At 48.0% G+C, this 15,382-nt stretch overlaps 1 protein-coding gene across 2 annotated transcripts in view; it reads left to right on the forward strand.

Moving 5' to 3' along the window:
* Window positions 1–15,382, forward strand: part of BCL3 (BCL3 transcription coactivator) — a 63,422-nt gene that overhangs the window by 7,986 nt on the left and 40,054 nt on the right. Inside the window, exons 4-7 of one of the 2 annotated variants that reach the window (XM_072920758.1) lie at window positions 5,070–5,322; window positions 6,712–6,800; window positions 9,121–9,198; window positions 12,839–13,006. The exons of the other annotated variant lie outside the window; for it this stretch is intronic. Coding sequence (XP_072776859.1) covers window positions 5,070–5,322; window positions 6,712–6,800; window positions 9,121–9,198; window positions 12,839–13,006 — 588 coding nt within the window. The remainder of the gene's footprint in view (window positions 1–5,069; window positions 5,323–6,711; window positions 6,801–9,120; window positions 9,199–12,838; window positions 13,007–15,382) is intronic. 2 annotated transcript variants of the gene reach the window in all.

Genomic DNA, 15,382 nt, shown 5'->3' on the forward strand with positions numbered 1-15,382 from the left:
GACATTGGGGACATATTGGGGAAAAATTGGGAAAAATTGGGAAAAATGGGGAAAAGTTGGGAAAAATGGGATAGGGGACATTGGGTAAAAATTGGGGGAAATGTGGGAAAAATGGGATTGGGGACATTTGGGACATTGGGGACATTGGGGATATTGGGGAAAGATGGGGGAAAATTGGGAAAGATGGGGAAAAATTGAGAAAATTTGGGAAAAATTGGGAAAAATGGGGAAAAATTGGGAAAAATGGGATTGGGGACATTAAGGACATATTGGGGAAAAATTGGGACTTCTTGGGGAAAAATTGGGGGAAAATGGGGAAAAATGGGGGAAAATGGGGAAAAATGGGGGGGAAATGGGGAAAAATGGGGAAAAATTGGGAAAAATGGGATTTGGGACACTTTGGGGAACATTGGGGACATTGGGGGGATTTGGGGACATTTGGGGACATTGGGGGACTTTGGAGGAGCTGCCAAGCTTTGCCCCTTTGTCACAGCCTGACCACGCCCCCAGCCCCGCCCCTCACCCGTGTCCCACCTGTGTCACCTGTCCCAGGTGTCCCCAACATCCCTGACCCGTGTCCCACCCGTGTCCCACCCGTGTCACCTGTCCCAGGTGTCCCCAATGTCCCTGACCCGTGTCCCTGATCCATGTCACCTGTCCCAGGTGTCCCTGCCCCATATCCCACCCATGTCACACGTGTCCCACCCATGTCACACGTGTCTCACGCGTGTCACACACGTGTCCCGCAGACGCCGCTGCACCTGGCGGTGATCACGGGCCAGGTGTCCCCAGGTGTCCCCAATGTCCCTGACCCATGTTAGACACATGTCACCTGTCCCAGGTGTCCCCAATGTCCCTGACCCGTGTCCCACCCATGTCACCTGTCCCAGGTGTCCCCAGTGTCCCTGCCCCATGTGTCACACGTGTCCCACGCGTGTCCCACACCTGTCCCACAGACGCCGCTACACCTGGCGGTGATCATGGGCCAGGTGTCCCCAGGTGTCCCCGATGTCCCTGATCCATGTCACACCTGTGTCACCTGTCCCAGGTGTCCCTGACCCATGATAGACACATGTCACCTGTCCCAGGTGTCCCAGGTGTCCCTGATCCATGTCAGACACATGTCACCTGTCCCAGGTGTCCCCGATGTCCCTGACCCGTGTCCCACCCGTGTCACCTGTCCCAGGTGTCCCTGACCCATATCCCACTCATGTCACACGTGTCCCACGCGTGTCCCACCCATGTCCCCACAGACGCCATTACACCTGGCGGTGATCACGGGCCAGGTGTCCCCAGGTGTCCCCAACGTCCCTGCCCCATGTGTCACACGTGTCCCATGCGTGTCACACGCGTGTCCCGCAGACGCCGCTGCACCTGGTGGTGATCACGGGTCAGGTGTCCTCAGGTGTCCCCAATGTCCCTGATCCATGTCAGACACATGTCACCTGTCCCAGGTGTCCCCAACATCCCTGACCCATGTCAGACACATGTCACCTGTCCCAGGTGTCCCTGATGTCCCTGACCCGTGTCACACCCATGTCACCTGTCCCAGGTGTCCCTGCCCCATGTGTCACACGTGTCCCACCCGTGTCACCTGTCCCAGGTGTCCCCAATGTCCCTGACCCGTGTCACACCCATGTCACCTGTCCCAGGTGTCCCTGATCCATGTTAGACACATGTCACCTGTCCCAGGTGTCCCCAATGCCCCTGCCCCATGTCCCACCCGTGTCACCTGTCCCAGGTGTCCCCAACGTCCCTGACCCATGTCAGACACATGTCACCTGTCCCAGGTGTCCCTGCCCCATATCCCACCCGTGTCACACACGTGTCACACCCGTGTCACCTGTCCCAGGTGTCCCCAATGTCCCTGACCCATGTCAGACACGTGTCACCTGTCCCAGGTGTCCCAAACATCCCTGACCCGTGTCCCACCTGTGTCCCACCCGTGTCACCTGTCCCAGGTGTCCCCAACGTCCCTGACCTGTGTCCCTGACCCATGTTAGACACATGTCACCTGTCCCAGGTGTCCCTGACCCATATCCCACCCATGTCACACGTGTCCCAGGTGTGTCCCACCCGTGTCCCACCCGTGTCACCTGTCCCAGGTGTCCCCAATGTCCCTGACCCATGTAAGACACGTGTCACCTGTCCCAGGTGTCCCAAACATCCCTGACCCGTGTCCCACCCGTGTCCCACCCGTGTCACCTGTCCCAGGTGTCCCCAACGTCCCTGACCTGTGTCCCTGACCCATGTTAGACACATGTCACCTGTCCCAGGTGTCCCTGCCCTGTATCCCACCCATGTCACCCGTGTCCCACCCATGTCACACGTGTCCCACGCGTGTCACACGCGTGTCCCACAGACGCCGCTGCACCTGGCGGTGATCACGGGCCAGGTGTCCCTGCCCCATGTGTCACACATGTCCCACCCGTGTCACCTGTCCCAGGTGTCCCCAATGTCCCTGACCCATGTTAGACACATGTCACCTGTCCCAGGTGTCCCTGACCCATGTTAGACACATGTCACCTGTCCCAGGTGTCCCTGACCCATGTTAGACACATGTCACCTGTCCCAGGTGTCCCCAACGTCCCTGACCCGTGTCCCTGACCCATGTTAGACACATGTCACCTGTCCCAGGTGTCCCAGGTGTCCCTGCCCCATGTGTCACACATGTCCCACGCGTGTCACACGCGTGTCCCACAGACGCCATTACACCTGGCGGTGATCACGGGCCAGGTGTCCCTGCCCCATGTGTCACCCGTGTCCCACCCGTGTCACCTGTGCCAGGTGTCCCTGACCCATATCCCACCCATGTCACACGTGTCCCACCTATGTCACCTGTCCCAGGTGTGCCCAATGTCCCTGACCCGTGTCCCACCTGTGTCCCACCCGTGTCACCTGTCCCAGGTGTCCCTTACCTGTGTCACTGACCCATATTAGACACATGTCACCTGTCCCAGGTGTCCCCAATGTCCCTGAGCCATATCCCACCCATGTCACACGTGTCCCACGCGTGTCACACACATGTCACACCCATGTCCCCACAGACGCCACTACACCTGGCGGTGATCACGGGTCAGGTGTCCCTTGTCCGGCTGTTGCTGTCCCACGTGTCCCACCTGTGTCACCTGTCCCAGGTGTCCCAGGTGTCCCTGACCCATATCCCACTCATGTCACACGTGTCACACACCTGTCACACACCTGTCCCCACAGACGCCATTACACCTGGCGGTGATCACGGGCCAGGTGTCCCCAGGTGTCCCCAATGTCCCTGACCCATGTCACACCTGTGTCACCTGTCCCAGGTGTCCCTGACCCATGTCAGACACGTGTCACCTGTCCCAGGTGTCCCCAACGCCCCTGCCCCATGTGTCACACGTGTCCCACCCATGTCACACGTGTCCCACACATGTCACACGCGTGTCCCACAGACGCCGCTGCACCTGGCGGTGATCACGGGCCAGGTGTCCCTGCCCCACGTGTCACACGTGTCCCACCCGTGTCACCTGTCCCAGGTGTCCCTGATGTCCCTGACGCGTGTCCCACCCGTGTCACACCCGTGTCACCTGTCCCAGGTGTCCCCAATGTCCCTGACCCATGTTAGACACATGTCACCTGTCCCAGGTGTCCCTGACCCGTGTCCCACCCATGTCACCTGTCCCAGGTGTCCCCAACGTCCCTGACCCATATCCCACCCATGTCCCACACGTGTCCCACGCGTGTCACACACCTGTCCCCACAGACGCCATTACACCTGGCGGTGATCACGGGCCAGGTGTCCCAACATCCCTGACCCATGTCAGACACATGTCACCTGTGCCAGGTGTCCCCAACGTCCCTGACCCATGTCACACCCGTGTCACCTGTCCCAGGTGTCCCTGCCCCACATGTCACACGTGTCCCACCCGTGTCCCACCCGTGTCACACCCGTGTCCCACCTGTGTCACCTGTCCCAGGTGTCCTTGCCCCATATCCCACCCATGTCCCACATGTCCCACCCATGTCACACGTGTCCCACGCGTGTCCCACACCTGTCCCCACAGACGCCGCTGCACCTGGCGGTGATCACGGGCCAGGTGTCCCTGCCCCATGTGTCACACGTGTCCCACCCGTGTCACCTGTCCCAGGTGTCCCCAATGTCCCTGCCCCATGTTAGACACATGTCACCTGTCCCAGGTGTCCCTGCCCCATATCCCACCCATGTCACACCTGTCCCACGCGTGTCCCACACCTGCCCCGCAGACGCCATTACACCTGGCGGTGATCACGGGCCAGGTGTCCCCAATGTCCCTGTCCCGTGTCACACCCGTGTCACCTGTCCCAGGTGTCCCTGACCCATGTAAGACACATGTCACCTGTCCCAGGTGTCCCCAACATCCCTGACCCATGTGTCACCCGTGTCACCTGTCCCAGGTGTCCCTGATGTCCCTGACCCGTGTCCCACCCGTGTCCCACCCGTGTCCCACCCGTGTCACCTGTCCCAGGTGTCCCCACTGTCCCTGACCCATGTTAGACACATGTCACCTGTCCCAGGTGTCCCCAATGTCCCTGACCCATATCCCACTCATGTCACCCGTGTCCCACCCATGTCCCACCTGTGTCACCTGTCCCAGGTGTCCCTGACCCGTGTTAGACACATGTCACCTGTCCCAGGTGTCCCCAATGTCCCTGACCCGTGTCCCACCCGTGTCACACCCGTGTCACCTGTCCCAGGTGTCCCCGACGTCCCTGACCCGTGTCCCACTCGTGTCACCTGTCCCAGGTGTCCCTGACCCATGTCAGACACATGTCACCTGTCCCAGGTGTCCCCAATGTCCTTAACCCATGTTAGACACGTGTCACTTGTCCCAGGTGTCCCCAATGTCCCTGACCCGTGTCCCTGACCCGTGTCCCACCCGTGTCACCTGTCCCAGGTGTCCCAGGTGTCCCAGACCCGTGTCACACCCGTGTCACCTGTGCCAGGTGTCCCCAATGTCCCTGACCCATGTTAGACACATGTCACCTGTCCCAGGTGTCCCTGCCCCACATGTCACACGTGTCCCACGCGTGTCACACCCATGTCCCCACAGACGCCACTACACCTGGCGGTGATCACGGGCCAGGTGTCCCTGGTCCGGCTCCTGCTGTCCCACGGCGCCTCCGCCATGGCCCCGGACCGGCTCGGCCGCACCTGCGCTCACCTGGCCTGTGGGTCCCACCTGTGGGGGGGCGGGGCCTCGGCCCCGGGGGGCGGGGCTTGCGCCGGGCCACGCCCCCGCGTGCTGCGCGAGCTGCTGCGCGGCCCCGCCCCCCCGCCCGACCTGCAGGCGAGAGACTACGAGGGTAAAACTGGGGGAAATTGGGAAATTTGGGTGGAAAATGCGGAATTTTGGGGAATTTGGGGGAAATATTGGTGAAATTTGGGGAAAAATCGGAGGAATTTTGGAGAAAATTGGCACAAAATTGGGGAAAAAATGGGGTGAAAATGGGGAAATTTGGGGGAAAATGGGGTGAAAATGGAGAAATTTTGGCAGAAAATGGGAAGAAAAATGGGAAAAAAGTGGGGAAATGGGGGGAAAATGGGAAAACCAGGAAAATTTGGGGGAAAATTCTGGGAATTTCGGTGAAAATTGGGGGAATTTGGGGGAGAAATTGAGAAAATTCTGGGGGAAATTTGGGAGTTAAAAATGGCGGAAAATGGCCCAAAAGTGGGGAAGAAATGGGGTGAAAATGGGGAAATTTGGGGGGAAAATTAGGAAATTTGGGGGGGAAATGGGGAAAATTGGGGGGAAATGGGGAATTTGGGGAAATTTGGGGAAAAAATGGGAAAAGGGGGGGAAATGAGGAAAAAATGGGAAAAAATGGGGGAAAATTTGAGGAAAATGAGGAAAAAATTGGGAAAATTGTGGAAAAACTGTGAAAAAATGGGGGAAATTTGGGATTCGGGAAAAACTGGGAAAATTTTGGGAAATTGGGGAAAAAATGGGGAAATTGGGGAAATTTGGGAAAAAATGGGGAAAATGAGGGGGAAAAATTGCTGGGATATGGGAAAAATAGTGAAAATTGAGGAAAAAATGGGAAAAAATGGGGGAAATTGGGACATTTATGGGAAAATTGGGGGGAAATTGGGAGGAAAATTTGGGAACAATTTGAGAACAATTGGGGGGAAATTGGGAAAAAATGGGGGAAAATGGCGGGAAAATGAGGAAAAAATGGCGGGAAAATGAGGAAAAAATCAGAAAAATGGTGGGAAATGGGAAAAATTGGGAAAATGGAGGAAAAATCTGGGAAAAAAATGGGAGAAATTTTAGGAGGAAAATTCGGGAACAATTCAGGAAAAATTGGGAAAAAATCGGGGAAAATGGCGGGAAAATGGGAAAAAAATGGCGGGAAATGGGAAAAATTGGGAAAACGTGAAAAAACTGGGAAAAATTGGGGGAAAATTGGACGGAAAATTTGGGAACAATTGGGGGGAAATTGGGAGCAAAATGGGGAACAATGGGAGGGAAATTGGGAAAAAATTGGGAAAATGGCGGGAAAATGAGGAAAAAAAAATATGGCGGGAAAAATCAGAAAAAATGGCGGGAAAATGAAGAAAAAATGGCGGGAAAATGAGGAAAAAATGGGAAAAAATCGGGATTTTTTTGGGAATTTTTTCGGGAATTTTTTTTGGGAATTTTGGGGGTGTCCGGGTGTGAATTCGGGGGTCCCTGAGCCGCCCCTCCCCCCCAGGCCTGACCCCCCTGCACGTGGCCGTGGCCGCCGGGTCCCGCGAGAGCGTCCTGCTGCTGCTGGAGCACGGCGCCGACGTCGACGCCGGGGTGGGAATTCCGGGAATTCCGGAACTTTCCGGGAGATTTCGGAACATTCCGGGAATTCCCGGGGGGAGTTTGGGGGGTTTGGGGGTGGTTAGAGGGAAATAAGTGGATTTTTGGGGGGTTTTTGGGGAAAATATTTGGATTTTTGGAGGGTTTTTGGGAGGTTTTTTTGGGTTTTTGGGATGGTTGTGGGGCATTTTTGGGAATTTTCAGGAATTTTGGGGGTTTTTTGGGATTTTTTGGGAATTTTTGGGTTTTTTGGGGGAATTTTGGGGGGATTTTGGGGATTTTTGGGGTGGTTGTGGGGGATTTTTGGGAATTTTTGGAGATTTTTTGGGATTTGGGGGAATTTTTGGGATTTTTTGGGATTTTTTTGGGATTTTTGGGAATTTTTGGGGAATTTTTTTGGGTTTTAATGGAAATTTAGGGGGGGATTTGGGGCGGTTTGAGGGCGTTTCAAGGGGATTTTTTGGGGGAATTTTGGGGGGATTTTTGGGAATTCTTGGAGATTTTTGGGATTTTTTGGAATTTTGGGGTTTTATGGAAGTTTGGGGGAGTTTAAAGGGGATTTTGGGGAAATATTTGGATTTTTTGGGGGATTTTTGGGATGGTTATAGGTGATATTTGGGAATTTTTTGGAATTTTGCAGAATTTTTGGGTTTTTTGGGATTTTTAGGGATTTTTTGGGATTTTTTGGGGGTTTTTATGGAAATTTAGGGGGGGTTTGGGGGAGTTTAAAGGGGATTTTTGGGAAAATATTTGGATTTTTGGGGGGTTTTTGGAGTTTTCGGGAATTCTTGAAGGATTTTTGGGAATTTTTTGGGTTTTAATGGAAATTTAAGGGGGTATTTGGAGGCATTTAAAGGGGATTTTCGGGGGAATATTTGAAATTTTGGGGGGATTTTTGGGGTGGTTGAAGGGGATTTTTGGGAATTCTTGGAGATTTTGTGGGATTTTTGGGAAATTTTGGGGTTTTTATTGAAATTTGGGGGGTATCTGGGGCAGTTTGGGGGAGTTTGAAGGGGATTTTCGGGGGGATTTTGAGGGGGAATATTTGGATTTTTGAAGGGATTTTTGGGAGTTTTTTTGGGATTTTTGGGATGGTTGGGGGGCATTTTTTGGAATTTTCAGGAATGTTGCAGAATTTTTGGGTTTTTTGGGATTTTTTGGGATTTTTTGGGATTTTTTGGGATTTTTTGAGATTTTTGTGGAATTTTTGGGGTTTTTGGGAATTTTTTTGGGTTGTTATGGAAATTTGGGGGGGATTTGGGGCGGTTTGGGGATTTTTGGGGGGATTTTTGTGAAAATACTGGATTTTTGGGGGGATTTTGGGATTTTTGGGGGGATTTTGGGGAAATATTTGGATTTTTTGGGGGGATTTTTGGGAATTCTTGGAGATTTTGCGGATTTTTTGGGATTTTTTGGAATTTTGGTGTTTTTATGGAAGTTTGGGGGCGTTTAAAGGGGATTTTTGGGAAGTATTTGGATGTTTTGGGGGGATTTTTCGGATGGTTATAGGTGATATTTGGGAATTTTTTGGAATTTTGCAGAATTTTTGGGTTTTTTGGGATTTTTTGGGATTTTTTTTAAATTTTGGGGGTTTTTTATGGAAATTTAGGGGGCGTTTGGGGGCGTTTAAAGGGGATTTTTGGGGAAATATTTGGATTTTTGGGGGGTTTTTGCAGGGATTTTTGGGGGGATTTTGGGAAATATTTGGATTTTTTGGGGGGGTTTTGGGGAGTTTTTTTGGGATTTTTGGGATGGTTGTGGGGGATTTTTTGGGAATTTTCAGGAATTTAGCGGAATTTTTGGGTTTTTTGGGATTTTTTGGGAAATTTTTGGGATTTTTGGGAATTTTTTTGAATTTTTTTGGTTTTTATGGAAATTTCGGGGGGATTTGGGGCGGTTTGAGGAACTTAAAAGGGGATTTTTGGGGAAATATTTGGATTTTGGGGGATTTTTGGGCATTTTTGTGACTTTTTGGACATTTTTGTGGCGGATTTTGAGGGAATTTGGGGAATTTTTGTGGAATTTTGGGGAATTTTGGGAATTTTTGGCTTCCGGGGGTTTTCGGGAACGCCGAGAATTTTGGGAGGGGTCCCGAGAGGGATTTTGGGGGTCCCTGACCCAAATTCTGGGGGATTTTTGTGCCTTTTTGGATATTTTTGTGGCGGATTTTGAGGGAATTTTGGGGATTTTTGGGGATTTTTTTGGGAATTTTGGGAATTTTTGGCTCCCGGGGGTTTTCGGGGATGCCGAGAATTTTGGGAGGGGTCCCGAGAGGGATTTTGGGGGTCCCTGACCCGAATTTTGGGGGTTTCAGGACATCAAGAGCGGGCGCTCGCCGCTGCTGCACGCGGTGGAGAGCGACAGCCTGGAAATGGCCGAGCTGCTGCTGCAGGTGGGAATTCCGGGAATTTTCGGGAATTTTCGGGAATTTTCGGGAATTTCGGGGGATTTGGAGGGATTTTGAGGGGATTTTGGGGGGATTTGGAGGGATTTTGGGGGGTTTGGGGGGAATTTTTGGGGGAATTTCTGGGGATTTTTTGGGAATTCGGGTGGATTTGGGAATATTTTGGGAATTTTTGGGAATTCTGGGGGGATTTTGGGAATTTTGGGAATTTTTGTGGGATTTGTGGGATTTGGAGGGATTTTGAGGGGATTTTGGGGGGATTTGGAGGGATTTTGGGGGGATTTTGGGGGGAATTTGGCGGGTTTTGGGAGAATTTTGGGATTTTTTTAAAATTTCTGGGGATTTTTTGGGAATTTCGGGTGGATTTCGGAGGATTTTGGGAATTTTGGGAATTTTTGTGGGATTTGTGGGAATTTTGGGGGGATTTCAGGGGGATTTTGAGGGAATTTTGTTGGGTTTTGGGGGAATTTTGGGATTTTTTTTTAAATTCTGGGGATTTTTTTGGAATTTGGGTGGATTTGGGAATATTTTGGGAATTTTGGGAATTCTGGGGGGATTTGGGGGGATTTTGAGGGGATTTTGGAGGGAATTTGATGGAATTTTGGAGGAATTTGATGGGATTTTGGGTCATTTTGGTTCCTGGGGGTTTTGGGGTGTGGCGGATCCGATTTTGGGGTTCCCCTGACCCCCAAATTTTGGCTTTCCAGCACGGGGCCAGCGTGAACGCGCAGTCCTACGGGGATTCTGGGCTCATTTGGGATTTTGGGGGGATTTATTGGATTTTGGGGCTATTTATGGGATTTTTGGGCAGATTTTTGGAATTCTGGGGGGATTTCATGGGAATTTTCTGGGATTTTTTTTTTGTTGGAATTCGATGGGATTTTGGGGATTTTCTGGGATTTTGCGAGAGTTTTGGGGGGATATTTTGGGAATTTGGGGGGATTTTTGAGGTGATTTTTCGGTTTTTTTGGGATTTGAGGACCTTGGGGTTTTTTCGGGACATTTCATGCGATTTTTATGGGGTTTTTTTGCAATTCTTGGTGGAATTTGATGGGATTTTGGGGATTTTTGGTTCCTGGGGCTTCCACGCGACTGTGCCAAAATTTATGGGAATTTTTTGGGGTTTCTGGGGCTTTTGGGGACTTAATGGGATTTTTGGGGGTGATTTTTTTGGGTTTTGGGAGATTTTTATGGGATTTTTGGGGGTGATTTTTTTGGGTTTTGGGAGATTTTTATGGGATTTTTTTGGGGTAATTTTTAGGTTTTTTGGGGGGATTCAGGGGGATTGATGAGGTTTTTGGGGACATTTCATGGGATTTTTATGAGAGTTTTTTTTGTGATTTTTGGGGGAATTTGATGGGTTTTTTGGTGAATTTGATGGGAATTTTGGGGAATTTGATGGGGGGAATTTGATGGGAATTTTGGGGAATTTGACAGGATTTTTGGGATTTTTGGGGTGATTTTTGGATTTATTGGGATGATTTTTTGGTCTCTTAGGGATTTGGGGACCTTTGGGTTTTTGGGGATATTTAATGGGATTTTTATTGAATTTTTATGCAATTTTTGGAGAAATTTTATGGGAATTTTGAGGAATTTAATGGGAATTTTGGGGGAATTTCATGGGATTTTTGGGATTTTTCCTTCCCATGGGATTTCGGCGTTCCCCTGACCCCCAAATTTTGGATTTCCAGCACGGGGCCAGCGTGAACGCGCAGTCCTACGGGGATTCTGGGCTCATTTGTGGGGATTTTGGGATTTTGGGGGGATTTTGGGGGGATTTTGGGGGGATTTTGTGGGAGTTTTGTGGGATTTGGGGGATTTTTGGGATGATTTTTCGGGTTTTTGGGGATTTAGGGACCTCTGGGTTTTTGGGGATTTTTCATTGGATTTTGTGGGATTTGGGGGGATTTTTGTTTTTTTGTGGGATTTTTGGGGTGATTTTTGGGTTTTTTGGGGCGATTTTTCAGATTTTTTTTGGGCTATTTAATGGGATTTTTATGGGAGTTTTTTTTTGTGATTTTTGGGGAATTTGATGGGATTTTTGAGCAATTTGACGGGATTTTGAGGAATTTTATGGGGTTTTGGGAATTTTTTGGTGATTTTGGTGGAATTTGATGGAGTCTTTGGTGAATTTGATGGGAATTTTGGGGATATTTAATGGGATTTTTATTGAATTTTTTTGCGATTTTTGGTGGAAATTGATGGGATTTTGGGGGAAATTCATGGGAATTTTGGGGGAATTTGATGGGGTTTTTGGGAAATTGGACGGGATTTTGAGGAATTTTATGGGGTTTTGGGGATTTTGATGGGATTTGGGGAATTTGATGTGATTTTAGGGGAATTTGATGTGATTTTGCGTAATTTGATGGAATTTTTGAGGAATTTGATGGAATTTTTGAGGAATTTGATGGGAATTTTGGGGATATTTAATGGGATTTTTATGGGTTTTTTTTCAATTTTAGGTGGAATTTGATGGGAATTTTGAGGAATTTGATGGGAATTTTGGGGATATTTAATGGGATTTTTATTGAATTTTTTTGCGATTTTTGGTGGAATTTGATGCGAATTTTGAGGAATTTGATGGGAATTTTGGGGATATTTAATGGGATTTTTATGGGGTTTTTTTGGTGATTTTTGGTGGAATTTGATGTGATTTTTGAGGAATTTAATGGGAATTTCGAGGAATTTAATGGGAATTTTGAGGAATTTGATGGGGTTTTTTATTTTGGGTTTTCGATGGGATTTTTTGGGATTTTCTGGGATTTTGGGACAGTTTTGGGGGGGGATTTTTTTGTTTTTTGTGGGATTTGGGCGTTTATTGGGGTGATTTTTCTGATTTTTTGGGGGATATTTCATGGGATTTTTTTTTTGATTTTTGGGGGAATTTGATGGGAATTTTGGGAAATTTTATGGGGTTTTTGAGGAATTTGATGGGATTTTGGGGATTTTGATGGGGATTTTGAGGAATTTGATGAGAATTTTGAGGAATTTTATGGGGTTTTTGAGGAATTTGATGGGAATTTTGAGGAATTTGACGGGATTTTGGGGGAATTCGATGGGGTTTTTGAGGAATTTGATGGGAGTTTTTGGTGAATTTGATGGGAATTTTGGGGATATTTAATGGGATTTTTATGGAGTTTTTTTGCGATTTTTGGAGAAATTTGATGCGATTTTCGAGGAATTTAATGGGAATTTTGAGGAATTTGATGGGGTTTTTTATTTTGGGTTTTCGATGGGATTTTTTGGGATTTTCTGGGATTTTGGGACAGTTTTGGGGGGATTTTTTGGGTTTTTTGGGGATTTGAGGGATTTTTGGGATGATTTTTGGGTTTTTGGGGGATTTGTGGACCTTTGGGTTTTTGGGGATATTTAATGCGATTTTTTTGTGATTTTTGGTGGAATTTGATGGGATTTTGGTAGAATTTTATGGGATTTTTGGTGGAATTTGATGGGAATTTTGGGGATATTTTATGGGATTTTTATTGAATTTTTTTGCGATTTTTGGAGGAATTTGATGGGAATTTTTAGGAATTTGATGGGATTTTTAAGGAATTTGATGGGATTTTTTTGATTTTTCCTTTCTATGGAATTTCGGCGCTCCCCTAACCCGAAATTTTTGGCTATTTAGCACGGCGCCAGCGTGAACGCGCAGTCCTACGCCGGCTGCACGGCGCTGCACGCGGCCGCGGGCCGGGGGCTGCTGCGGCTGCTGCGGCTTTTGCTGCGCTGCGGCGCCGACTGCGGCCTGCGCAACCTGCACAACGACACCGCCGCCGGCGTGGCTGCCAGCGCCCAGGTGAGCGAAATTTGGGAATTTTGGGGATTATTTGGGAATTATTTGGGATTTAAATGGGATTTTTTGGGGTTTAAATGGGATTTTTTACGATTTTTTGGGGTTTAAATGGGATTTTTTGGCGATTTTTGGCGTTTAAATGGGATTTTTTGGGGAATAAATTGAATTTTTGGGGGATTTTTGGGCTCCTAAATGGGCACAACGACACAGTATTGAAGGTTCGGGTGAGGCCAGTGTGAAATTTTGGGGATTTTGGGTTTATTTGGGAATTTTTTGGGAATTATTTGGGATTTTTGGGGGGTTTGGGGGGTTTAAATGGGATTTTTTGAGGAATAAATTGAATTTTTGGGGGATTTTTGGGCTCCTAAATGCGCACGATGATGCTGCAGTGAGGGCTCAGGTGAGGTCAGACCAAAATTTGGGAATTTCGGGAATTATTTGGGAATTTTTTGGGAATTATTTGGGATTTTTTGGGATTTTTGGCATTAAAATGGGATTTTTTGGGGAATAAATTGAATTTTTGGGGGATTTTTGGGCTCCTAAATGGGCATGATGATGGTGCAGTGAGTGCTCAGGTGAGGTCACAATGAAATTTGGGAATTTTGGGAATTATTTGGGATTTATTTGGGATTTTTGGGGGTTTTGGGGGGTTTAAATGGGATTTTTTAGCGATTTTTGGCGTTTAAATGGGATTTTTTGGGGAATAAATTGAATTTATGGGGGATTTTTGGGTTCACAAATGGGCACAATGACACCACAGTGAGTGCTCAGGTGAGGTCAGCCCAAAATTTGGGGGATTTTGGGAATTATTTGGGATTTTTGGGGGGTTTGGGGGATTAAATGGGATTTTTTAGCGATTTTTGGCGTTTAAATGGGATTTTTTGGGGAATAAATTGAATTTTTTGCGGGATTTTTGGGTTCCTAAATGGGCACAACGACACCGCCGCGAGTGCTCAGGTGAGCAAAATTTTGGGGATTTCGGGAATTATTTGGGAATTATTTGGGGTTTAAATGGGATTTTTTGGCGATTTTTGGCGTTAAAATGGGAATTTTTGGGGAATAAATTGGATTTTTGGGGGATTTTTGGGCTCCCAAATGGGCACAATGACACCTCAGCCAGTGCTCAGGTGAGGAAATTTTGGGGATTTTGGGATTTTTTAGCGATTTTTTGGGGTTTAAATTGGATTTTTTAGCGATTTTTGGCGTTTAAATGGGATTTTTTGAGGAATAAATTGAATTTTTGGGGGATTTTTGGGCTCCTAAATGGGCACGATGACACAACATTGAGGGTTCAGGTGAGGTCATCCCGAAATTTGGGGGATTTTGGGAATTATTTGGGATTTTTGGGGGATTAAATGGGATTTTTTGACAATTTTTGGCGTTTAAATGGGATTTTTTGAGGAATAAATTGAATTTTTGGGGATTTTTGGGTTCCTAAATGGGCACAACGACACCACAGCGAGTGCTCAGGTGAGGAAATTTTGGGATTTTGGGAATTATTTGGGAATTATTTGGGTTTAAATGGGATTTTTTGGCGATTTTTGGCGTTTAAATGGGATTTTTTGGGGAATAAATTGAATTTTTGGGGATTTTTGGGCACAACGACACCGCCGCCGGCGTGGCCGCCAGCGCCCAGGTGAGCGAAATTTTGGGAATTTTGGGGATTTTTTGGGAATTTTTTGGGAATTTTTTGGGAATTATTTGGGATTTTTGGCGTTAAAATGGGATTTTTTGGGGAATAAATTGAATTTTTGGGGGATTTTTGGGCCCCTAAATGGGCACAACGACACCGCCGCCGGCGTGGCCGCCAGCGCCCAGGTGAGGCCGAAATTCGGGAATTTTGGGGATTATTTGGGAATTTTTTGGGATTTTTGGGGTTTAAATGGGATTTTTTAGCGATTTTTAGCGTTAAAATGGGATTTTTTGGGGAATAAATTGAATTTTTTGGTGATTTTTGGGCTCCTAAATGGGCACAATGATGGTGCAGCAACGCTCGGGTGAGGCCATCCCGAAATTTGGGGGATTTTGGGAATTATTTGGGAATTTTTTGGGATTTTTGGGGGTTTAAATGGGATTTTTTTAGCGATTTTTGGTGTTAAAATGGGATTTTTTGGGGAATAAATTGAATTTTTGGGGGATTTTTGGCTCTCAAATGGGCACAACAACACCACAGGGAGCGCTGAGGTGAGGTCAGCCCAAAATTTGGGAATTTTGGGAATTATTTGGGAATTATTTGGGAATTTTTTGGGATTTTTTAGCGATTTTTGGCATTAAATGGGATTTTTTGGGGAATGAATTGAATTTTTGGGGATTTTTGGGCTCTCAAATGGGCACAACGACACCGCCGCCGGCGTGGCCGCCAGCGCCCAGGTGAGCCAA

Source organism: Taeniopygia guttata, chromosome 33, assembly GCF_048771995.1.
Source record: "Taeniopygia guttata chromosome 33, bTaeGut7.mat, whole genome shotgun sequence".
NCBI lineage: Eukaryota > Metazoa > Chordata > Aves > Passeriformes > Estrildidae > Taeniopygia > Taeniopygia guttata.